This window comes from Triturus cristatus, chromosome 4_1 (assembly GCF_964204655.1).
Source record: "Triturus cristatus chromosome 4_1, aTriCri1.1, whole genome shotgun sequence".
In the NCBI taxonomy this organism is placed as follows: Eukaryota; Metazoa; Chordata; class Amphibia; order Caudata; family Salamandridae; genus Triturus; species Triturus cristatus.
The window spans coordinates 709,779,280-709,805,975 of record NC_140585.1 but is presented as its reverse complement, the minus strand read 5'-3'; the positions used below and the strand labels follow the sequence as shown (position 1 = coordinate 709,805,975).

Here is a 26,696-nt window from a genome sequence, read left to right as displayed (position 1 = left end):
GGTGCGATAGAGGTGGTTCCGGAGCAGGAAAGGGGTTAGGGATGCTACTACCGGTATTTCTTGATCCCCAAGAAGGACGGCAGGTTAAGACCGATCCTAGACCTCATTGTCTTGCATTTTCACCTCAAACAGGAGAAATTCAAAATGTTGACCTAGCTCAGGTTCTTCTGGCGCTGCAGAAGGAAGACTGGATGGTGTCGATCGGCTTGCAGGATGCATATTTTCACATTCCCATCCTGAAGTCTCATCGGAAGTACCTCCGTTTCACGGTGGGGTCTCAACTCTACCAGTTTGCTGTCCTACCGTTCGGTCTTACTGCCGCGCCTCGGGTCGTCACAAAGGTGATGTCGGTGGTGGCAGCTCATCTCAGAAAGTTGGGGATTCCTATTTTCCCCTATCTGGACACTGGCTGCTCAAAGCAAAGTCTCCTGAAATGGTGCATCATCATCTGGAGGTAACAGCACAGCTTTAGTTCAACTTGGGCTTCTCGATAAATGTGCCCAAATCTCACCTGGTGCCCTCACAGCGCAACCTGTTTATAGGGGCAGTACCGGACACAACTGTGTGTCAAGCTTTCCCGCCTCCGCAGAGGATTCTCGACATTCAGGAGATGATTCCTTTGTTTCACGATGGAGCGGTTGTTCCAGTCCTAAAGTTGCCTTCTCGGTCAGTTCGCTTCCTGCATACTGTTGGTCAACCCTGCACGCTGGCACATGAGGGCACTCCAGTGGTGCCTCCGCAGGCAGTGGTATCAGCACAACGGAGATCTCAGGGAGATGGTCAGGATCTCCGGAGACACTGTAGAGGAGTTGTCTTGGTGGAGTGTGAAGGGCAACCTGTCTCAAGGGAGGCCCTTTCAACTTCCTCCACCGGTGGCCACGGTGATCATGGATGCCTCCACTCTAGGATAGGCTGTTCATCTGGGGGATCTGAAGATCAAGGGTCTTTGGTCTCCAGAGGAAAGGTTGCTCCACGTCAACCTTCTGGAATTGCAGGCAATACGTTTGGCTCTCAAGGCTTTCCTTCCCTCCCTTCGTGGTCAGTCGGTTCAAGTCCTAACAGACAACACTACCGCGATGTGGAACATAAACAAACAGGGAGGCATAGGGTTGTATCGTCTCTTCAGAGAGGCTCTGCAACTCTGGTCCTGGGCTCAGGGCCATCTGATTTGTGTGTTTGCGAATCATCTGGCTGGAGTGCTAGATGTGCGTGCGGACAGTCTCAGTCAGCAGTTCTCGGCCGACCACGAGTGGAGGCTTCATCCGGAGGCGGTCCATTGCATCTTCAAGAAGTGGGGGGTTTCCTCGGCTGGACCTTTTCGCCACTCAAGATAACGCGCATTGCCCGTCGTTCTGCAGTCTTCAGTTTCTGATGCAGGGAGTATTGGGGGACGTGTTTCAATTGGATTGGAGCTCGCAACTCCTTTATGTGTTTTTTCCCATACCCTTGAGTCCCCGTGTTCTGAGGAAGATTCGCCAGGACCGGCCCAAGTCATATTGATCGCTCCGGATTGGCCAAGAAGGGTGTGGTACACAGATATTCTTCACCTCTCTGGCTCATACCCGCCGCTCCATCTCCCTCTCAGGGCAGACTACCTCTCTCAGTCTCAGGGGCAGGTTCTACACCCCCACAACCACCTGCCTGGAGATTGAACGGGGCAATTTGAGTTCTTTCTCTCTCCCACTGGATGTGGTGGATGATATTTTATCATCCAGGAGACACTCCACCAAATCTATTTATTCCTCTAGGTGGTCCAAGTTTGTGAAATTGTGTGGAAAGAGATCCTTTGAAGGCCCATTTATCTGATGTACTTGGTTTCTCTCTTTCCTTGGCTCAGAAGGGTTGTGATGTGGCTACGGTAAAGGGTTATTTGTTGGAATTGTCAGCTTTCCACAGTTTGCCGGACCAGCCATCTTTGTTTAAGTCCCCCATTGTTATGAGGTTCATTAAGGGCCTCACCAATAGGTTTCCTCCCACTCCCTTCATTACTCCCTAGTTCTCCTTTTGAGCCTCTTCATAGTTGCCCATTGAGGCTTCTTTCTTTCAAGACGGTCTTTCTGATCTCTATTACCTCAGCCAGGAGGGTAAGTGAGCTGCAGGCTCTCAATTCTAAACCTCCGTTTTTAACCATTCATGCAGAAAAGATGGTTTTCAGGACCAGGGCTGCTTTCCTGCCTAAGGTGGTCACTCCTTTCCATCTAGGGCAATCTATTACCCTACCTACCTTCTATCCTCCCCCTCTCCATTCCAAGGAAGTGGAGAGACTTAACCGCCTGGACCCGAAGAGGGCGGTCAGTTTCTACCTGGACAGAACCAGGGACTTCAGACTGGACGACCAGCTCTTTGTTGGCTTTGTTGGGAAGATGAAGGGCAAAGACGTCCACAAGAGAACGCTATCTAGGTGGATCATCTTGTGTAACAAGATCTGCTATGCCCTGACCAAGAAGGGGCCTCCTGAAGGTATCAGAGCTCATTCTACTAGAGCTAAGACTTCCACATCTGCTTCGGCTAGATGTGTTCCTGTAGTTGACATTTGTAAGACTGCAACATGGGGCTCCCTCCACACTTTCGCGAAGCATTATTGCTTGGATTCTAAGGTGAGGAGGGTTGGTCATTTTGTACGTTCAGTACTGCAGGACATTTTGGTATGAGTGGGTGGACACCCTCCTCCAGGAGCAGGACTGCTGTGGGATTCAATTCATAAGGTGAGGAATCCACAGGCAAACGCTTTTACTGGTCGATACAGTATCTACCTGTGATTCCTCACTGACCCACCCTCCTCCCAGTTGTCCACCTTCGTATACCGAAAACGTTTTTCATTATATGGCATGGTTGAAATTGCTGCAAGGCATTCTGATTTAAGTTAGGGAATGTATTTTGATTCACTTTTAGAAAAGGATTTATGTTTGCTTTTGGCATCTGGTTCAAATTAAATCTTGGGTTTCCCATGTTCTGTGGGAGCATTTGAGCTTGTGGGACCTGCATCATCGGAACTTGTTTTTGCGTTGGCACCTGCATCTGTTGTACTGGCTTGTTTTGCATCTGCACTCCCTTCTGCATTTTTACATTTCTATGTGCATTATCAGGATTAAATCTATACCCCCTCTTCCAATGCCTGACCCTTTGGCAGATGTGACAGTCATTTTATTCAATGCTACAACCTCCATTCCTGAACCTGGACCAATTGGAACACCTCTACCTCCACCTTATGGAACACATAAACCTCCTGGATTTCCCTGAAAACCTTTTTGTAGAACACCACCACCTTGCATACCACCTTGATTTCCTGCAAAAGGAGGATTCTGAAAACCTTCTGAGCAAATTTTTTCTAAGCCAACATGAGTTTCTCGTTAATCTTTTTCTGTTTTATTTCTTGTTCATCACTGTAAAACTTCGCATACCCCAGGATCTCATCAAGTGATTTACTATGCCAGCATATTTTACTTTGGTTTATATGCGAACTGATATCTGGTCTCAATCCTAAAACAAACTGTGATTCAAAAATCCCCATGTTTTTCTCATAAGGGTATTCTCTTCCACAGTGTTGCTGGAACACCTGTTGCAACTGCTCACAGTACTCGTGAACTGATTATTTTGCTTCTTGTGTTGTTAGATTAATTTTCAACCAGTCAAGATCTTTTGGAGGCACTCTGCCTTTCAGGAAAGTAATCACTGTTTCATATTTCTCTATAACTACAGGAGATGGTGCATTAGTGTGTGCCATTCTCGCTGGCTCTTCATGTCGCCATTGTACAGCAGTCTTACACTCCGCCCACAAATTACTTGGTACCACAATATCAAAAAATGTATTTGAATCAATCAACACCTTTGAAATGTTCACAAATCGATCAACTTGTGTGTACCACTGCACATGCTTGTCTCTCAATTTTGGAAAGTTGTGTGTAAAAACTGCAAGATCTACTCTACATCAGGGTGCATGTGAATACACTCCTCCCGCTATTTCTCTCAGTGAATAAGCTGAACCTCCTTCCTTACTCTGTTCATTCTTTTCCTCTGCTAACTCAGGTTGTTTCTCTTTCTTTTCATGTGTCCTTGCCCATTTGATTTAAAAAATTTCAGTTTCACTACATTTACTCATACATTCTATTAGTTCTGTAATGTGCAACCACATTCCTGAAGAACAAAGTGTTTCAATTGTTTCAGCATCTAATTGAACCCTGTAACATTTCTGCAAAGGAAAACTTTTAGAAGGGTCTACCTCATATTCTGAGCCAATTCAGTTAATTTATCATGTGTAATTACTGCTTGTCTTGTAATTTCTTTACATAGGTAAATCAATTATTTCTCTTTATATTGGTTTAAATGTCCTAATTCTAAACATCCCCTAATTATGTCTTCCAGGTCAACTTTTAATTTAGAAATATTCAATGGTCTCTCCTTTTCAGGTTCTAGGCTAGTTTGTTGCACTGTGCTCTCTGTTTTTGGAATCTGTGTAGCTTCTTCAAACCATTGTGGAAAAATTCCATCTTCAAACTAATTTGTTTCCTTTGGGTTACTAAAGTTGTGAAAACAAGTCTTCCCCCATCTCAAAATGCTTGAACTGTCTGAAGTGGTTTCCATACAACAATCTGTGTATTATGAGAAGTCCGAATAAATCCTGTTGTAGGTAATCCTCCCACAGCTCCTTGAGTCTCTGAAGGCTAATTAACGTTTACTGGGTCATTTGCAACTGGTCTAGGCACTGTCTGTACAGTTACTGGTTGCAGCACTTGCACCGAACCATGCACAGAAGGTGTATTTACCACAGGTGGAGGAACAATCTGTTATGGGCAACTGGTTGTGGGGCAATCTGTAGTATTTGAAGGGATCTCTCAATTTGTACTGCTCTAGGTTCTGCTATTGTATTGCTCGTTGTGGCACCTCTCTCAGTATTAGTTGATAGTTGATGGTGCATAAGGCGGGGGTCGTGCAGCCAACACTTCTTCTAAAATAACATCCCCTGAATCACTATCTGATCATTTCTTTTTTCTTCTTTATCTTTTCCCTGGGTCTTTTTCTTCTTCACTTTCTCTGGCATTTCTGCAGAAATAGCTTGATACAATCTAATGCCTTCAACTTTGGCATTCCTCCATCTCTGCTGTTCTTCATCCCATCAAGCAGCTGTATAATTGCGCATTGCTCTCTTAGTTCTTCTCTGATATTTTTCCCTTTCGTTCTCTTGGGCTACCTTTTACCACATATTTAAGCTTCATATTGTGTAGGTCTAAGTGGCACTTTCACTTCACACAACTTTTCTTTCAATCTCTCAATTATAGTCTCAAAGCTACCATATTTTGGAAATCATAATGCACCTTCCTTCTCGGTGATCTTACACCCATTGACAAAGCCATAAACATGTATGTTATCCCAATGCAATTGTCATATCATGTGCAGGCGTACCCTCAGGAGGTGCCTCTTTACCCTTTTGTACCGGAATTGTAACATCACCCTTCACAAAACTTTTAAGTTCTTTAAAGCATTTCATTATTCTGGCACAATTGCAAAGTAAACAATTTCAATTCAATATTTTAATTCTGTTCCGTAAATGTCAGGTTTCCTTTACTCCAATCCTGTAACAATTGTTATTTTATTGAATTTCTTTTAACAAATCCCAATGCGTTGTCCACACAAACACAAAAGAGTGAGATTCAAAGAGCCTAAAGCTCAACGTCAAATTAAAGCAGCAGAACTTCCCATAAAGTGTAGTTCATAAAATTCAGCGGAGTCTCAGTAATATGAGCAAATGAACATGCAGTAGCAATCTGTAAAAATAAAGCATCAAAATAAATAAAGTAAGGATGAACATGAGCAGCAGTAGCAGCAACTGTCATCAAGGGACAAAGGAATGGGTCTGGGAAAAACATTGAAACTAGCTAGGAACACACACTAATATAAAAGACATGAAAACATGTTGCAGACATTGTAGCAGGCTGCTTCCTCTCTGGATCTATCGAATGACAGCACTCGTCTGTAAGCAGGTTCACCTCTTCCTTTCCCACGAAATAACATGCGTCTTGCAAAGTGTTATCTCAAAGTTAGCTACAGATGTTCTTGCATAGTTAAGTTCTTGAAACATAAGCTTTAGTTCCCATAGGCATCGAACGCAGATCGGCCTTCTAAATATTAAATGTTTCACTGGGTGAACGATGAACTGCCCTAAAGATGAAAAAACATCAACCTGTAAAGTCGCTGTTAGGTAATGCATTCCATTTAACAGAACATGAATTATTATTTAAAATGTACAATAATTCTATTCAAGCGTTATGTGAGACATGAGAAGATAGGAAGTTCTTGTCATTTGCAAATATAATGTTGCTTATGAAAAGTAATATATTTGTTAAACAGAAACATTTTGTCGTCAAGATGAATATTTCTAAGTATGTCATTTTAAGGTCAAGCTTCTATATTACGTTGTTCACATTTCAGCAATATTAGGTTCACTTCTAGTTTAAGGAAACTTGGTTCTTAACATTTTGATTGCCTATACAATAGCGATGACTGCCTATTGCAGTTTGCACATTTAAAATGCCTGTCATTTCAGCTCAGAATTTTACATTAATCTTTGTACAGTAAGCTGTTAATCTAAATAACTTGTGTTACAACTAGTGGACCTTATCATGAGCAATGAGGATAATAGAGATAAATTCCATAGCACATTTCGATACACCAGAAGCATTAAACTCCTTTGAGAATGATTCTAACTTAAAGAAAAGAGAAGGTCACTTTTCAGTTTCAGTTGAGAACAAACTCATAATCTTATGTTTAAAATGTTTCAAAAGCTTTTGAGAGACTGGGTGGTTACAGTATCTTAAGTACGTTGGGATCTGATTTAAGGAGGCAGTTAGATAGGGAGTATAAGTATGTGATGCCTTGGTAGAATGGAAAACACGGAGACAATATGCAGACTATACGCACAGTGGGTCCCATCAACTGTCAACATATCATTTGAAACTTTGAGATTCAAAGACCCAATCATTATAATGGGGGGTATATTTGTTTCCCAAAGTAGGACAGGTAAGTAGTGTTGAGTTGTAAGAAAATTATAAAAGAAGGTTTAACGACAAGTCTAGTGTAACAGATTGAGTTCTAGAGTAATTATTACAGCAAAGAACAATCATAGTTTTTCACTGAAAACATACATCAGCATATCAGTGGAGGGGCTCGGAAAGTTTGCCTAATTATCTTTTCGGCTTTTCTCTCAAGATTCTATCCAGGGTCACACTGCCATATCACAACAAACGTTCAATAGTATTCTTAAGCTGCATGTATGGGGAATTTGTTTGATATTTCAAAGGTACTGCTTAAAGGCAGTACATTCTGTACAACATTTCTCTAGCACTTGAAAACCACGCTGGGTATGTTCTAATTCTTGTTTGGAGGGGGTAAAACCATTTTCCAATGCTGTTGTGTGTTAGTCACTCGTTCTACTGTGTTCCGCTAGATTAAGAGCTACGATGTCTAAAGTGTTTTGAACCAGATAGGATGTAGTTCTACTTGTCTTGTATGTTTGTAATGACAACAGCACATATTCTATTTTTTTTCTGACGAGGTTTGTAAAAACCTTTGTATTAGCTGATCACTTAAATGGTTGAGTCCACAGATTGTTTTGCAATCAGCCCTGCACATCAGGACATAAACTCCACCCCAGGTCAGTTTGCAGTCTTAATAACTCTGCTTTCTCTTTTCATACTGTGTGTACTCCATGCTTCACCATTAATCACTAAAACCTTGCTATTAACTTCATGGGAATACCTGGCATCTAGCATAAGATGCCTATTGATGAATACATTTATACTTGGCTGGCTATGTCTGGGTGGTTGGCACCGCACAATACAAGGATAAGGACAATCACTTTCTATCCGCATCTCTGATGGTACAGAAAACGAATGTGTGTTTTGTAGGATGAAGTCCAAGGTTGAGAATCACTGTTCACTATGTGGATATTAGCGAGCTCTAGGTTTGCAAATATCTCAATATATATCAATATATAACTTTATTCGGATACAAGAATATATCCATAAATATATTGATATCGAATGTGTGTTTTTCAAAACCTGGGGACCCCCCAATTGGAGAAACTGGAGTGTATGAATATGTTTGGTGAACAATGGTTCAATTGGGCCATTGGTCCTGTTCAAGTTCCTTTTCAGGGAAAGCAAAGAGAATTAATAATAGATTCCGTACGTTTTCATTCGCGACTCTATAGTATATAATCTAATGGAAGCAGAACAAGCATAAAGTAAAACAACCTCCAGATATGTTTTGTGTCTAGTGCAATTAATTTATTCATTGCAGCATATCAAACATTTTCTTAAGTCAATATATTCTTTTTGTTTTTTTTGATGATCCAGTGGTCTCAAATAAGTGAAAAAAGAAGGTGCTGTAGTGAGTGGAACAAAATAAAAACATGCAACTCTTAAAAAACATAACCGTGAACTCCTATGAATGAATTTAAATAATAAAACCGGGAGTTTATATAGTTATGAGGTCGATGGCGTTTTGATCTCAAACATTTGAGATCAGTTCAGGACAGGTATGTAAGCATCGGACATCACTGGAAAAGAAGAGAAAGAGGAGGTTGTAAGGCCGGAGTAATTCGAGGCCTGCCTATAGTTTCAAGACGTCAAAAAAGGGGGAGTGGGACGGTTTATTAATTTTGATAGTGCCCAATGGTAAGGTCTTCACGTGGGTGTAAAGCCAATTATTGATGAACCAGTTGTGTTAGTAGGCAACCTATTTTAGAGAATTAATTTGCTTATACCGTCGTTTGTGAGGGGGTGGGGCAGAGTAGTCATCTTAAAGGAAATTCAGAAAACGAATGCATCATTTCTTTTAACATAATGGATCTGTCTGTATTCCTTTTATAGTGACTGGTCCGATTGGGAAGAACATCCTGCCAGAGCAGTCTGTCTTTTTTGTGAAAAGCAAGCAGAAACAACAGACAAACTGCTTATGCACATGAAGGTAAGGTTCAACTTAAATTTGTCAATGCATGTCTAAACAATTGGGAAGTATTTCTTTGTAGTCATGCTATGACGTCGACAAACAGACCCTCCAAGGATTCCTGTATCACTTGCATGATAATATACATTCCATGAAGGTTTAAATGCATTAGAACTCTCACTAATTACAGAATGTATTTATACTATTACAAAATATCATATATGACACAAAACTATTCTAACTTCATGGAGGACGTTTCCTATAAGTTCTTGGAGGCAAGCAGTGCATAATTGAGCACTGTTAGCTGTGAAGATTTGTTGCATCTGGTTACATCTGAGAACGAATTACCCCAGCAGTTGCCAAGACAGCCTGTCATTCTTATTCTAGGAGGGGCTTTCAGCCTATCCTTCATTATTGTTACTCTGTCCATTAATGGGGTGACTTGACAACATGTAACACTAACAAATGTAATTCCTGTGTGTTTTAAGAGTAGCTTGGTTCATTGGTTCATTTGAATGCCCTCAAGGTCGGGTCTTCATTTTCTCATTCGTTTCTGAGACTCTCTAAATTAGTCGACTGTTTTTGGAAGCCAAACATTAGATTTACACGAGCTATGAGCATTGTTTATCAGTAGTCTATTCATGATGTAGAGCAGTTCTGTTTTTTTTAAACTTGTGACTATTTTGGAGGTTAACCAATTGGTGTCTACTGCAGGTAACAAGCATTTGCAATGCAGTTGGTCTCACCTTTGGGACCTTATATGTATTTAGCTATGCAGCACATTAGCCTGGGTGCTGTAACATCTACTGTTCTTTAACATGGAGGGAAAGTAAGCACCAAACGTGAAACGCCAGGCATGGGAACACATGGAGAGAAATATTGCCTTTCAGCTGGAAATGGTCTAGTCCAAAGTTCAGCTGTGCTCACCGGGTGCATCATTTGCAAAAATGAACATCAGTATGTACCACTGTTGCCAACACAGTGAGGCTGGCTACTCCCCGCCATGTGCAACAGAACACCCATCAAAACTGCAGGATGGCAGTCTGAGCCTGCAGTGCAAGGGGGAACAAGAGGCACTTCCGGCATGTCCTTGAGCACTCAGACGAGGCTCCCAGGAACTCGTGTAATGGCTGCAGTGCAGAGCTACCAACTCTGAGCATTGAGATGGTTATAACAAATACTTTTTATTCATCTGTATTTTAACAAAAAGTAAACACATTGTTTTGCCTGTTCTCTACATTGTGTTGTATAGTACTGCAACTTCAAATGGCTTTATATAGTACTTACGACCCATGGCGAGGGGCTGTAGTGCTTCACATGTTGAACTGTGGTACCTGCAGGGCACCTAATGATAAGACACTACGCCCCCTTGCCTATGTGGGAGAATGTCAGTGTGCTTCCTCGTACATTGCTCTCAAGTATTTAGAATTCCCAAGAGTGAAAGGTAATCAGCATGCTTGATGACAACATGGGAAGCAATGTCAGAGATGTCGACATCAATAACATAGCAATGGACATTAGTTAAATGATATAACAATCACAATTAATGCAACATTAACAGAACACCACCAAAGCTCACTAAGGTAGGTAGATGAATAGCTGACGGAAGCTGTGGAGCACAACTCAGATTGTAGTATCATACACCAATCCATTTGTTAACCATATAATGTGTCTTATTTTCCCATATTGTAACACCCTTACCCTCCTTCCCTGTTCGTATACCTCGTGTGTCTGTGTGAGTGGCACCAGGGCGATGCCAAGGGATTAAAAAAACGACGTACATCTGGGCATCAACAAACTGTACAGCACACCTCCCACATACATTCCTCAGGGTAAACCTCACACGTTACTCAAACCATGCTTCATCCTTACCCCCACACAACACCAACGCTCACTCACTGAGGCACTGAAAACGCATTCTATGGAGTAAATATAACAGACCTTATCAACAAGCATCATACCTGTTAATAAAAGTGCTTACTTGGAACTGCTGCTAATTAGCCCTGCTTTGGAACACCTAAAAAAGTGTCTCTCCCTGTTTTCATTTGAACCCTTTCTAAAAACTGACATGAGCCAATTATGCCGAAATCTGCCGGCATAGCTGTTAAAATCGGGACTGTCCCGGCAAATAAGGGACACCTGGTCACCCTATGATATTACAGTGCGGATTAGGATAGTGCCGGGGCAGCAGTCCTGCCACTCTCCTGTACCATGCCCCCGCACATGACTCCTGTTAATGCTGTCTGTTTGAAGGAGGTGAACACCCCTTGTTTATAATGGGGGTGGGGACTATTACAATGAGGGTGAGAATAGTGCAGGGTCAGCAGTTCTGCCAGCTTCCTTGCACTGGTTGCCGCCACACAGGGCACCTGTAAATGCAGCGTATTCACAGGAGGAGGACACCCTTTTTACATGGGGCCGGGGGGATGAGGTTGGATATTATAATGAGGGTTAGAGTTGAGCCAGGGTAGCAGGTCTGCCCCGGAGCGCCCACACATGACTCCTGTTAATGGTCACTGTTGGCAGGAGGCAAACACCAGGTTTTTATACTGGGGCCTGGGGGGAGGCGATATTATAATGCGGGTGAGTATAGTACCAGGGCAGCAGTTCTGCCAGCCACCCTGCACCGTGCCCCCGCACAGGACACCTGTAAATGCAGTCAGTATATTCACAGGAGGAGGACACCCTTGTTTACATAGGGCCCGGGGGAGGGGGGTGATATTACAATGCGGGTTAGAAGAGTGCCAGGGACAGCAGTTCTGCCACTCTCTTTGCACCGTGCCCCGCACATGGCTCCTGTAAATGCAGAGCATTCACGGGGGGGGCACCCTTCTTTATATGCAGTGGGGACCCTTCTGCCCGACCGGCCTGCATACACTACCCGTCCACAGAAAGCAGACAGACAGTCGATGTTTTCACTTGGGTGGGGGCTCCAAGGGATGTGCATCTTCCGATGAGAGGGCTGGTCTGGGCAGAAATCTGACCTCCCATCCCGCTGTCCGTGTGCTGTGATTGCTACAGGCTCACATGAAAGGGGCTTACATGACAATTCAAACAATAGTTGAAATAGGCCATAGACACGTATTGTTGTTGACAGCGCTTAAAAAGGCTGGAGTGCATGGAGCACTACGGTGCCCTGCACAGGCTGCACGTACCTTCCCCTGTCGGTGGAAGCTCAGATTCCTGCCAGCCCTCAGTAAAGCTGCACCTATCGTCCCTCATCCCCCATGGCTGCAAGCTGAGGCTCCTGCCTGCCCTCGGTAAAGCGCACCGCAGAACGCGCATTAGCTTTACAGCCGCCATGCTGCTGCTGACATTCACCCTTCTGCCTTCTCACAGCCACGCTTCCACTTCCAGGTAACGTCTGTATTGTGCATGTGTTCAGGACAAGTCAGGCAAAATAGAGTGCGAATGCACTCAGCCAATCCCAGGTTCAAACAAGCATTTACACATGCAATAGAACTCGTATTTACGCGAGCCCAATTGCATTGTAAACAAAAGTGCAGTCGTCCAAAAAGGCACGAACTGGAGTGTGGGGGGGTTGTGGTGGGCAGAGAAGTCACGGACTGTGGGAGGGAACGGGGGATGCTGTTGGCCATGGAAGGAGAAAAATGACGACCTGGTCGTCAGAAGGCGAGATCAACCGGGATCAACTCGCCGAAAACCAATCACAATGCAGCATTTAAGATTTCGTCCAATCAAAAAGATAAAGCTAGGAGGAAAGTGGGCGGAGCTTCCCCCACCATACTGTATACAGCATCTCTCGACGAGACAGCGCAAGCGCTGCCTAGGCGAGACTTAAAAAGGAATGGCCCATGCATTTATTTTAGTTTATTTGAACATAGGGTTTTTAACATACATTTTACAATAATGCTGAAAAAATATTTCACTTTTTTCTCGTGTCTATCCGAATATATGGAATGCAAGCTCATTGAAGCCTCTGGCGGTAGTCTTCAGTAAATTGCGGTAACTTTACCACAGACATTGTAGCACATGTTGAGGATAATGTCTGATAAACTACTATGTGACATGGGCTGTGACTATTCACAGAATTAAACTAATGTTCCAACTAGTGGATAACATTCCAAGTGGTTCCTTGTGGTCTATGCAACCCGAATATATCATAAATGTAAGGGGGGCACAATCCTTTTAGTGATGAGCTCTAGAGGCGTGGAACTTCTTTGGTCAGATAGCAGAAAGGCTAAGAATGTTTGTTGCACAGTACATGAGGAATACATTTCCGGTTAGTTTCCCTTGTCTGTCGCAGCCTTCACTGCTACCAATTAATGTCATGCAATTGAAGGGCCCAGTAGTTAAAGTGTAAATAAATATTTAATTGTGAACCAGCAAAAATCGGTTCGATATGAGTTAACAGTTCCTATTTTGGCTTTGGTTTGCCACTTTGATGGTTTCAATCATTAGTACTAAACCTGTAGCAAGTACAGTTTTTCTCAAGTTGCGGTGTCAAGCTTCGTCCTTTGTCAGTGATAGGATAGTGCTCCCGAGAATTGCCTGTTCTTTTCTTAGGGTATCAGGCGAGGTCTGCAGTGCTAATTTTTTTAATAATAACACTAGAAATTTAGAGTTTTAATCCCTGCTTCCACACTTGATCAAATGTTGTGACTTTGAGAAAATCTATTTCTCGGTTACATAAACGGGAGCACCGCCACCTAGTAAACACAGTAAAAAACATCTAGCCTGATGTAAATCTATCTCTGCAGTTTGACTAGGTTTTGTGGGAAGCTGGAATTAAATTGTACACAACGCTGGCTTAGTACAATTCATGTTTGGATAATCACGTTTGATTCATATCTACTCACTGGTAGTACAAATGATTCCTCTAACCATTCCTCATGTTTCTCGCCCCTCTTTATGTAAGGACCCCTGTCACTTTTATAAATGTGTTCACATTTGGATGGGCATTCACTATAATCATTGAGCACATCCTATGGCTATGGGTTTACATTAAAGCTACAGTGTAGATGCACCACAGGCGATAGTTGCATGGACAACCTGTAGTCCTTCTTCCATGTTTGCCTGATCTGGATGTTGACATTTGAATCGCTTTCCGGATTTCCTGTGAACTCTGTGTTCAGGAAGTCTTCCTGTTTACCTGAATGAAATACGTCTGTGGTATACCAGCGACATCTTTTATCTTGTTAGAAGCAGAGCAGCCCTTAACCAGAACTCACTTGAGTCCCACTCAGACACACTCAGGGACTCATGCACCCACTCATAGATCCATTCACATACTCATTCACCCTCTCACAGACCCACTGAGAGACACACACACACATTCTCAAAGACCCCACTGAGAGACTCACAGACCCACTCACAGATCCACTCAGACCCACTAACAGACCCACTCAGAGACTCTTGCACGCTCTCACAGACCCACTCAGACATTCATGGTCCCATTCACAGACCCACTCAGACTCATGAACCCCATCCCAGGTCCACTCAGAAAATCACAAACCCCACTCATAGACCCACTCTGGTACTCACACAACCACTCACAGACCCACTCAGACACTCATTCATACAACCACTCACACTCACACACCCACTCATCTACCTATACAGACACTCACACACCAACTCTCAAAGGTTACAGGTAACAGGAAATTTTATTTAACAAAAACATCGAAATTCATTGAAAAAAACGAAAAGGTTACAAGGACGTTATAGTTGGGATATAGAATTTAAAAAACTTAGAAATTCACTGAAAACAAACAGGGAGGTTATAGTTGGGAAATAGAATGAGAAAAACCTTTATGATCTCACATATTACATCTTTCATGACCTGATCAGTGACATCACTGATAACATCTTTGATGACATTTCAAATGACATCGTCCAGTCACTGTAAGTATGTTGTACATGTTTCTAATTCTATTTCCTAGCCATAACGTCCCTGTAACCTTTTGTTTTTTTCAGTGAAAAAAAAAATTATATATATATATATATATATATATATATATATATATATATATATATATATATATATATATATATATATATATATATATATATTCATTGAAAAAACCATAGGTTTCACACACGTTATAGTTAGCTGGACATTTCACTCGTACAAAACCAATGAAATTCCCTCGTTATAGTTAGTGCAGGCAACTATAACTCACGCAACCGCAATCCACTGCTGATGACGTCAGATATTACATCACTGTATTTAGACACTTATTTACCCATTTTTTCTTCCATTAATCTTTAGCTATACATATATTACAAATATTTATTTTACAGAAAGACACATATGTCATCAGTGATGTAATATCTGACGTCATCAGCAGTGGATTGCGGTCGCGTGAGTTATAGTTGCCAGCACTAACTAGAATTTCATTGGTTTTGTACGAGTGAAATGTCCAGCTAACTATAACATGTGTGAAACCTATGGTTTTGTAAGTGAATTTGCAAGGTTTTTTAAATGCTAATTCCTAACTATAACGTGTGTGAAACCTATGTTTTTTTCAGTGAATTTCAAAGGTTTTTGAAATGCTAATTTATGTATGTATTTTTTTTTTTTATCGGATTTTCGTGATTTTTTTGCAAAAAAATTAAAATGCTTTTTTTCACCCTTCGCTGGTGTTGAGTGCTCTATACAGGAGCTGTTTTCCACCTAAACTTGAGAACTACCCAGAGTTCTCTGCTCCTTTTTTGCATAATTTATTTGTCACTCTGTCTGAAATGGTATTTGTTTGACTTATACTGGGTGCTCCCTTGTGTCTGGACAAAGCTATATCTCTCTGAAGAGCTCTAATTAGAGCGAAACACTGTGTCAGGGGTTGATTTTACTCATTTCAGGTTGGCTTGGTTGGTATTTTACCAATTCAAAGCTGTAATACTGTGCCTGGAGTGGTAAATGGCTTTTGTCATTTTACAGCTCGGCAAGGACAGCACTGTGCTAGTCCTATGCTTAAAGACTTTGCTGTAGAAATGGCAAAAGACTTTGTCCTTTTCTATCTCGGCGTGGATGGCACTGTGCTAATCCTATGCTTAAAGACTTTGATAGAAAAGCAGACATTTGAGGTGAGCAGATTTAGAGTGTCGCTGGTGTTGAGAGCGCTCTATACAGGAGCTGCTTTCCACCTAAACTTGAGAACTACCCAGAGTTCTCTGCCCTTTATATCTCTCCAACCCTAAAATAATAATTCAATTACCTCCTCTCCCTTTACTCTGTACCCATCCATAAACCCTAAAATCACCCTAACTTCCTTTTATCTCTACCCATCTTAAATCTTTTTTTTGAAATGTAAATATAACAATTTATATTATTTACAACAAACGTACCTACCTGTGTGTTAAAGTACAATGTTGTAAAGGTTGTGTGATAAAGATATAAACCTGTACTGTTCATTTACCTGCATGGTAAAGACAGCACTGTAAAGTTTGCAGGCCCTCGCAGACTGAATTCTGAAAGCTGAGCATAGGTAAATATAAACTTTTCTTTTTTTTATGTTTGTGGAAGCAAAGACACTAGGATACCATCTACCAGGAAGACATGGGCCTGAATTGAGAGTGCCCCAGTTTTTATGTGATATGTTTCTGATAGAGTCGCAGTTTCCTCATCTTTTGATTATTCCTCAGGCGTCAAGCTGGATCTGCAAACTTTTCAGCAGTACCTCTGCATGCCGGAAGGTGGTGCCATATGGCTCCGTACTGACGCCGTTCTGCTTTGGAAATGGCATGAGGGAGCCTATATAAGTGCATCTCCCATGTGCTAACGTGAGTTCCTTTCTTTCCGCAGCACCAGATGGGGATCCGGGGCTTCTCTTGTCTCTCATTATTTTTCCAACAAAAGTTCTTATTTAAAATCCTCTCTTCAGTGTGCAAGGGAATCCCTATATGGACTGCCGCAAGCAGATGTCTGCGAAAGATCCCCACCATCAGGTATGTCTGATTCCGTTCACGGATCACTGGAGCCACTCGCTAGGCTGTCTTCATCGCACTCAAAGTCTTCAGGTAAGCAGAAGAAGGCCAAGTGGCGTTCCGCTCCTTCCCGCCATTCTGTCTTTTTCCTGACGATGCATGGGTGCGGCGCCGACCGTTGCTTTTGGTCTCCCAAAGTCGTCTGACTTTGGAGCAAATTCCACAGCTGGTTGTGGCAGAGCCGAAATCCCAGGACCTTCAGCCATGCCGTGCCAGATCAAAAACTTCCATGCAGCCATGCTCTGGCTCTTTGGTTCTTTACTAACTCCCTCTGGCACGCCTTCAGACGCAATGGAGATGCAATGCCTTCCGGTGCCAACTGTACCCTATGACCCCATTCCGACATTGCCTATCCACCTCGGGTCCAGGCTCCCCCTGTGACGGTCCCTATTGTCCGCTCGAATCCGACCAATGTTGCATATGATTCTGACTAAGGAGCATTCATTTACTCTCTAGCACATATTCGGATAATGACTGCGACCCAGGGGATGGGTTTCCTCAGCCCTATACAGAGGATAATTGATGTGAAGATTTGCAAGAGGTCAGTGAGCTTGACACCTCGCCCAAAACAGCACTTTTCTCCTTGACCCACCATAGAAGAGTCTGCTTCATACGCTATGCTCATGTGTAGGGTTGCCGAAGTTCTCGACATTTGGCTTCCCACTATGGAGATGAAAACAAAGGTTCTGACTGAAATCCTCCGACCAGGTCAGACTGCCTCTGAGTCCCCTTCTGCCTTTCAATGAGGCCCTCACATATATTCTTCTGTGGGCTTGGGTCAAGCCTTCCACTGGCCCTCCGTTTAACAAGCAGATTGCTCAGCACCACTCAGCGCCACCGCCCCGCTCCTGGCGACCCAGTATTTTCTGTCTCTCAGGAGAGCCTTGTGGTGCAGCCCTCTACTAGCTGGTCCAACCCCAAAAACTTCTTAACCACTCCCCCCAAAAGAAAGTCTAAAGGCGTGGAGACCTTCAAGAAGCGTCTCTTTTCCTCTGCCAGTTTGGCTGTGTGTTCATTAACGCCGCCTGCTTATTGGATCCTTTGGGATACAGTGCCGCAAGTCCTCTCTGTGTTCCGAATGATCTCCACCACTTCCTCTTGCAGGCATTCCAAGGTGGTTGTGATGTGGCCAAGTTCATAATTCTTTGTGGCTTGGATACCTCCAACTCCACTGTGCGCACCCTGGGCACCAGTGTTGACATTAGTCAACCTGTATGTCTACGGTAGAGGGGCATAGCTTGGAAGCCAAACATGACATCCCTGTGAGCCTGTTGCTCCGCACTGGCCCGTAGTTATCCTGCGACTCTGGCGGCAGACGAGGCCTGAAATCCGGGGGTGGCCCTGGAGCGAGGGAGGACCTTGGAGATAACGGCTGGGTCCTCCGCTGGTCAGAGGTGCCGACGCGCCGTAGCCTGAGTGATCGGGGACTTGCTGACGCCCACCCAAGATGGCGCCGCAGACCATGCGGCTCGAGAAGCCGGTGTGGGACCTGGTATCCCTGAGGAACCCCCTGCGGTGGGGCAAAGCACAGTGTGCCCTGCAGAGCCGGACCTTCGGAGACCTGCTTGGGGGCCCGGTGATCCGCCGGCGGTGAGGATTGGAAGTGGGGACCTTTCACGGGTGCTGACCGGTGAGTGGAGAGGTCCTGCTGGGGGCTGCTGGGACAGTGCACTCGATCTGGGCGGAGGGCCCTGGAAGGCGGAGGCACCTGGCACAGACCAAGGGATCTCCCGCAGGCCAAGAGGCAGGTGCTGTGAAGACCTCATGGGTGAACGCCCTGCCCGGACTGCGATTGGGCCAGAGATATCACTTCCATGGACCGCCCTGACTGAGAGGCCTGGGATAGTTGCTCGCCGCGACGGTGCAACGCAGTGAGTGCCCCTGGGAGTATGGGAGGCACGGGACTCAGGCGGAGGCCTGAGAAACTGGCTCTGAACCCTGGTGACCCAACAGCAATGAGGGAGAGACTGTGAGCACTAATTTGAGAGACACCCGATGGGAGACGACTCTGCACAAGCCTACAACAGAGTTGAGGTGTCAGAGGGCTACGCTGGAGGTTGGCCCCGAGATAAGAGCGCGCTGGCCGCAGACCACTGGGGCGAGGCGGATAGGTTCTGGACTGCAGGTCCTTAGTGACACCAAAGCAGAGAGGGCCCGTTGGCTTGCCAGAGGACCCGAGCAGTGGCCTGAAGTGGGCCTCGAGAGATACAACGCTGGTAGGATGGTTCCCTGAGCGTGGGAGTCCCTGAGGTGGCTGACCCACCATTGTGCCTGCACCGAATGGTTGGGGGACTCTGCCACCAGCATTGGATGGGCTGCGTGTCCTGGAGAATACCGGAAAAAGGCCTGACCAGCTGGGAGGGAAGGTATTAGCCCCGGGAAGCATAAGCCATAGCAGAGGTTACAGTCTCTGCTGGGGGGTCCCTGCGAGAGACACTACATCAACCTACTCTGGGGGGGTCCTCTAATGGATTTGGCCTGTACCTGAACTTTCTATATTGTGGATGTCCTATAGCAGCTATACTAACGCAAGCCACGCAGCAAGGTATGCTGTCCGTCCACTCGTGGTCCGAGCTGAAGTACGTTGGAGGCAGGCGGTTGGGCAGCGAGGACAGTGTCTGTGGCTTAGGAAAACCTTGGAAGGCGAGCCAAAGGAATAATTTCTACTTTAACGCTGCATAGTGGGGCTACGCCTTTGACCTCTCTGCTGCAATGGGCAAACCTAGAGCAAAGCAAGCTGGGGCCAACCAGGACATGGAAGAAACTTCACAAGAGAGGCTGCCAAAAGACATGGACGGCTTGGTGCAACAACAATTAACAAAAATATTGGAGGCCATTGCGGGTACCAAAGTCACCCTGCACCAGGACATTAGTACGGTGTCGGTGGGGCTCGGCCTACTCAGAGAGGAGCGCAAGAAACTAGCTGAGATAGTGAAAACCACGGAATCCAAATTATTGGACATCGAACCAGCACAGCAGTCCTTGGCATCGCAGGTAGGGGATCTCACTGAGAGTGTCCGCACACTAAACCGCAGAGTGGAGGATGCCGAGGGCCAAAATAGGAGAAACAACATCGGGGTTCTTGGCCTGCCTGAAAAGACAGAGGGCAGCAATATGGTGTCCTACTTGGAACAATGGTTCCGGAATGTGGTGGCTCTTGAGGGCCTGTCGACCTTTTATACACTTGAGAGGGTGCACCGGGGACAAGCTAGACCACTGGCCACCCGCCTCGCCCGGCGGTGGCCATACTTCTCCACTTTAGAGACAGGGACGTTCTTCTGCATAGGGCCCGGACGGAGGGGCCATACTCTGTAGAAAACAGCAAAGTTTCCATTTTTCAGAGGAAGCGAACTTCCTACTTCTTTCTAGAGGTTAAGAAAGCGCTGAGAGAGGAAGGACTCCAGTACTCTCTTATCTTCCCTGCCAGCCTAAAGATACTCCTTGACGGTAAAACTTACCTTACTTAAGTAACTAACTTACTTTGAAGACCCAAAACTTGCGTGGAAATGGATAGAATCATATAAAGCTGGAATGATTCAACCTGCACAAGAATATACAGCGGCACCTAGGGACCAAGAGCCCAAGAGGAGAACCAGAAGGTGATCCAGACGAGGTGCCCCAAGGCACTCGACGGCCTCGCAGACTGAAAATGAGAGAGCAGAAGCACTGCAGGCAGTAGCGGTAATTGTGCAGGGTAGGAGGTTCCCCTCGGAGGTAGGATCTCGCTCCTCAAGAGAAATGGAAGGGATTAACTCACTCTTCCCGTGGTGGCAGTGTAACCTTGCCAGTGGTGACTCCTCACACATCGGACGAGTTTATTTAAATAGGTGATGGGGCAGCAATTCTTCCCTTTCTTGTGGGATCTCTAGGGGGGAGGGAGGGCCCCGGATGCCTGCCTGGGACCTACTTTTGACCACATAGGTTCGGGCCGGTGCGCACTGGACAATCTAGGCGTGTTAAGATTGCCACCCCACACTGAGTCCCTTACTTGACTAAGTTTGGGTCTCAATTTGTGCTTGATGTTCTATGTAAGTTTGGGCAGCTGGCTGTTGTCGAACTGCTCTGGGATCGGGGAGTTGTTCATTACTGGGATTGTTATGTTGGATTTGTTTTTTGTTTTCATGTTCAAGAATAGAGTGGTCAAACATAGCTGGGGGAGTGGGCCTTGAGGTGTACCCTCGGGGTGGTCATCGCGAGATAAGCCGCAAGCACGACACATGCACATAAATGCAATAAGGTTTTTAACCTGGAATATCCGAGTGATGGGATCCATGGCCAAACGCCACAACATTTACTCCTACCTGAAGCGCAGAGATATACATATAGCCTTCCTCCAGGAGACTCACCTGACTAAGGGCGAAGTTGGGAACTCTGTAAGAGGTGGAGAGGGCAGGTTTATGCAACATCCTTTTCGGGATTTTCAAGAGGAGTACTTATTTGGATGAGACCTGGAGTCCCCTTTGATCTCGCACACGCATTGATTGATGCCATGGGTAGGTATGTAATCCTGTCTGGCAGGCCGTGAGATAACGCTAGGCAACATTTGCGCCCCAAATCAGGATCAGGTCAGCTACCTGACCTCCCTTTTGGCTCAGATCCCTGCTCATATGACCGGTCAAGTATTACTGGGTGGAGACTTTAATTGTGTTGCAGACGTTGGGGCTGATCGCTCCCACCCACCACTTGTCGGGGCGAACCCACATCGCACAGCAGTGAGATTCTTTATTGGACCCACCACTGGGGCCTGGAGGATATATGGAGAAGGCAACATGATAGGGTCAGGGACTATTCTTTTTTTCTTGTCGATCCATCAGGTACATACTAAGCTTGACACTTTTTTTTATGCGCCATCTCTTAGTGTTTCTATCACATACACTGAGTATCTGGGGCGAACCCTGTCTGATCACAGCCCTCTATTGTTGATCCACCACCCTATAGGGCAACGACCTCCGATTCCCACCTGGAGACTCAACCCACTCACTGGAAGATGACCCTTATAGGTCATCTTTGTCTGCTCTCATTGAGGCTTTCTTCCCCATGAATGCCCGTACGGCGTCCTCGGCCCTGCTGGAGTGGGAGGCTTTCAAGGTAGTGGTGCGGGGCAACTGTATGGGGCAGTCAATTGGGGCACAGCGAGAAACACAAAAAGAAATTCTAGACTTAGAAAGTAAGATGCATCAGTTAGACAATGAACAGGGGCTTGATCCACCTCATCATTTAAGCTGCAGGAAACCATAGCGAGCTACCCCGAAGCCCTGGGCTGACTACGATGCCACAGTTACAAGGAATACATGGATAGGGTACGAAGGGAGGAGGGGAGAGCTGGATGGTTATTGGTGTACTTAATCGCGCCAGAGACCCGTGGAAACAGCAGCTGCCAATCCGTCACTTATTAAGGACTTTCTCGACCCTTTGCCACTCAGGACTGTGGATCACCAAGCACGGGAGGAATTGCGGGGCCCGGTGATGCTGAGCGAGATCCAGGCGGTCATTGGGGCCATGGCACGGGGTAAGGCGCTGGGTCCTGATGGCCTTCCGGCAGAGTTCTATAAGCGATTCGCCTCTAACCTGACGCCACAGCTGTAGATCCTCCATGCTGAATCGCTCAAACACGGGATGCTCCCCGACACTAATCTGGATGCGCTCGTAATCCCGCTCCATAAAACCAATGAGATAGGGGCTGGAGTGGTGGATTTCAGACCACTCTCAATGCTCAACCTAGATTTTAAAATCCTTAGCAAGGTCCTGCCATGCAAGCTACTTCCACACATGAGATCCCTGGTTCACTCTGATCAAAATGGGTTCATTCACTCCCGTTGTACGTCTTACAACCTCCATAGGCTCTACTCCGTGCTGTACCACGAAGAGGCGCCGCATCTCCACCAGGCGGCAATATTGTCAATTGACCTGGAAAAGGCATTTGACACGGTTAGCTGGGAATATCTATTTGAAGTTATGGTGCAGATGGGTCTCGGGAACGATTGGGTGAAATGGTTACGGCTCCTTTATGCTTCGCCCACTGCAAGGGTTAAAACGGGAAAAATGATTTCCAATCAATACAGGACATTCCGAGGCACTCAGCAGGGGTGTCCCCTTTCGCCCCTTTTTTTCGCCTTGGCTATAGATCCGCTTGCAGAAGGAGCACGATTGGGGGGTACAGGTATGGGGTGGGCCTCACAATGGTGCATGCAATTTCATGACCTGTTAATTTACTTGGAGGAGGTGGTGGCGGGGACAGCCTCAGCGATGCAGATGTTGGAGGGCTTCGTGCAAGTATCAGGACTCCGGTTTAACAAAGCTAAAACCTATTTATTTCCGGTAGCAGTCCAATACCCAGACCGGAGACGCTACAACCCGACATTCTTTGGACTTCCCATTCATTTAAATACCTGGCTATCCATATCTTTCACTCTTTAGAGGACTTTAGAGAATGAAACTTAGGCAGAGCCGTACGGTCCCTAAGAACATGTGTCCAATTCTGGCAAACTCTGCAACTCCTTATCATGGCTAGGATCTCCCTCTCCAAAATGGTTATGCTACCCCGGCTTTTGTATTATTTTGTCAACCTCCGAGTCCTGATTACAGCAGGCTGGTTCCGCCCCCTGAATTCCCTGTTGTGCAACCTGATGTGGGGCGATGGGCGACCGAGAGTTTCCTTAAAGACGCTACAGCACCCAATGGCCGTAGGAGGGCTGGGAGTACCAAACTTCGAGTTCTACATGTTGGCTGCTCAACTGCAATGGTTGGCTCAATGGTTAGAGTGGGTAAACGAAGCAGGCACATGCCTGTCGGAACCTGGTGACTGTCCTAGCTTACTGCTGGCCAAATTATTAGTCCCGGCTACCCCTACTCTGTATCACATGGTGTTGCAAAGCACTGCACTGCAAGCTTGGAAAAGATCTTTAACTAAAGTGAAGAGATCCCCGAGATATCCTCTGATGTTGCCTCTAGTGAGTTTGCCGCATGGGGTTCCGATTTCGTTATTTACTGCGGATCAATAGGCAACCTGGACGGAGGTAGGACTGGAGGAACTGGTGGATAGCTCTGGGCTCCCACCAGGACAGTTTTTGCATTATGCGTTGTTGGTCCGATCCTTCGGACACTTGTGGGGCAGGGGGAGGGAAGAACCTGAGACGCACCCAATCTTGCACGCATTGATAACCCTGGGCACTGCCGGGCATCAGGTGAAATGGTTCTATGCCACTCCTTGCTGCATCCTTGGACCCACTGTGTGGCTTACGGGAGTAGTGGAAGAGGATAACAGGTGGAGAATTTACAGATGCTGAATGGGGCAAGATTTTGCAGTCCCCCAAGAAGATCTCTCGTAACACACGCTTCAAATACATACAATTTAATGTCATACACATGACATATATGATGCATCACCGCCTGAACATCACATATGGGGGGATACACGGTCATGTCCATGATGGTCCCACCTTGATGCAGACTTTAGCCACATGACATGGGAGTGCCAGCGGCTGCGCCCTTTTTGGGAAGCAGTTTTTGCTAAAATTAAGGAGGCGCTGGGAAGGGAGCTTGCTCCTACAGTACGAGCGTGTCTGCTGTGCCTCTTCCCCAGACCTCACAAGAGAAAAGTTGAAAATAGGTTGATTGACTTGGTCCTGGGTCTTGCCAAACGCAGAATAGCACTAGAATGGAAATCAACGCAGGGAACCAAGGTTGAAAGCTAGAACCGAGATGTAATTAATTGGGCAGAGGCGGAGGGCAGAACTTTAAATGTAAATTGTAAATGGATACTTGTATAGCGCACTACTCACCCGCAAGGGTCTCAAGGCGCTTGTACGAATACCGCTGTGGAACCCATCCTGGCTTTCCCTGTGAGGCGTCCACTCCTGGGCTCCCCCAAGGTGGAGGCCAGGCATCCTTAGCGTTGTGGGGGCCGTTGTGGAGATTAAGCAAGCTATTGCCCAGAGTTGCAGAGTGGGACTCCATGATTGGAATAGGCACCGAGGCGAGAATTATCAGGTTTGTAGAATTTTTGAGCACAAGACCCGCCGAGGCGGGGAATTGAACCCTGGTCCCGGGCTAGACCTCTGCATCAGGGTCTGCCGCTCTAATCGTTGAGCCACACTTCTCCACAACTTTGAGTTGGACGGAGGCGCCCCATTGCGGATCAGTGGAGGGAAGCGATGAGGTCATGTGAGCACCCGACACAAAGTATTGATGAAGAAGGGGGGGGGGGAAACGTGATGATCTAGGCGTTGGTAACGTAGTGTAATGGCCCTTTCTTGCCGCCGCAGAGGGGGATCCTGCAATATACTGGGGTTTCCGATCCTGCAGGGTAAGGTGAGATGTGACAATATGCATGATGGGATATACTGAGGAGGGAGAGGCCTTCCCCCCTCCCCCCATCCTTGTACCCTAGAAGGGTGCACTGCGCCTTACTCACCAGATACATACAGTTTGAGTTTAAATTATAACACTCTTCTGCAAAGGTTCATGTTTATATTTTGAAGTTATCTTAAAAAAGTGTACTTATTGATTCTGGATTGTATTTTTTATCCTAATGCGAGGCTGATGGCAGTCCTTGTGGAAGCTGTGACAATGTAAATGCACTAAATAACGAACAATAGAATATACATATGTACAGCTCAGACCAGGTGGTTACATCAGTACCACTATTTTAGGGTAATAGGGAGAAACATATGCTAATGATTATTTACAGTGTACCAAAACTGAAGTGATGTGGGATCTGAGTGACCACATTGGATGATGTTGTATCAAAATTGTAACTGTTACCTGTGTCCGGAAAGGAGAAGTATAAAATACCTATAAAAATAAGCTTTAAAAAAAATGTATGTCTACGGTAGACTGGGTTTTCGGGTGACGTCCAGCCGTCCTTGATGAACATACCCTTGAATAGGACTTGCCTGTTTGGAGACAATGCTGACTCGGCCCTTGGATGGTTTAAAGAGAGTTGGGCTTCTGCTCGCTCTCTGGGTCTTTCTTTCAAGCCTCACCAGGCCTAACAGTTCGTTCGAGGCTTTGGTCGAGGTGTCCCGTACGGTCAGCTGATCCAGTTCCTGCAAGGGACACAGCCGTTTCGTGGGAGAGGCCAGGCGCCCACTGCCCCGCGGCTAAGGTCAGCATGCACCACTGTCCTCTACCAGTTTCTACATTGATCACACTAAAGATTAATAGGTGGACAATCTGCTCTTTGTGGGGATTGCCGGAGTGAAGAAGGACAAGGCTGTGCAGAAGCGTTCCATATCATGCTGGATCGTGCTCTGCATCAAGATCCGCTACGCATTGGTGAAGCAGCCTCCAGAAGGCTTGCGAGCCCACTACACTATGGCCAAAGCTGCTAGTATTGTGTCAGCATGCAGAGTTTCTGTTCTCTGCATCTGCCAGGCAGCTGTGCGGGCATCCCTCCATAAGTTCATGAAGCACTAATGTGTGGACAGCCAAGTCCGTCGACCAGGGCTCTTCATACGCTTGGTCCTGTGGGACTTTTTGTTGAGCCTATTTACAGACCCGCCTCCAAAAGGTACTGATTTTATATCTATTGAAAAGGTGCGGAATCTGCAGCTAGAAGCCTATCGGGAAAATAAGTTGCTTGCCTTTGGTAACGCTCTTTCTGGTAGACGCTCTACCTTGCTGCAGATTCCTCACCGACCCTCCTATCCTTCCCGTTCTGTGTGTGGGTCTCTCTACCCATTAATAAGGTTCGAAGCCTGAGACTCCGCACACTGATCTACCAGTTTGGTATTGGGGGCCGTTTGAAGGCGAGAACAGTCTCGAAAGCAACTGACATCACCACGCAGTAGTGGCAGCTACATAGG

General features: G+C 45.7%; 1 protein-coding gene across 2 annotated transcripts in view; it reads left to right on the top strand.

Moving 5' to 3' along the window:
* Positions 1 to 26,696, top strand: part of ZNF277 (zinc finger protein 277) — a 733,870-nt gene that overhangs the window by 626,764 nt on the left and 80,410 nt on the right. For both annotated transcript variants that reach the window (XM_085653187.1, XM_085653186.1), the window contains one exon: positions 8,868 to 8,964. In XM_085653187.1, the coding sequence (XP_085509313.1) occupies positions 8,868 to 8,964 (97 nt within the window). The remainder of the gene's footprint in view (positions 1 to 8,867; positions 8,965 to 26,696) is intronic.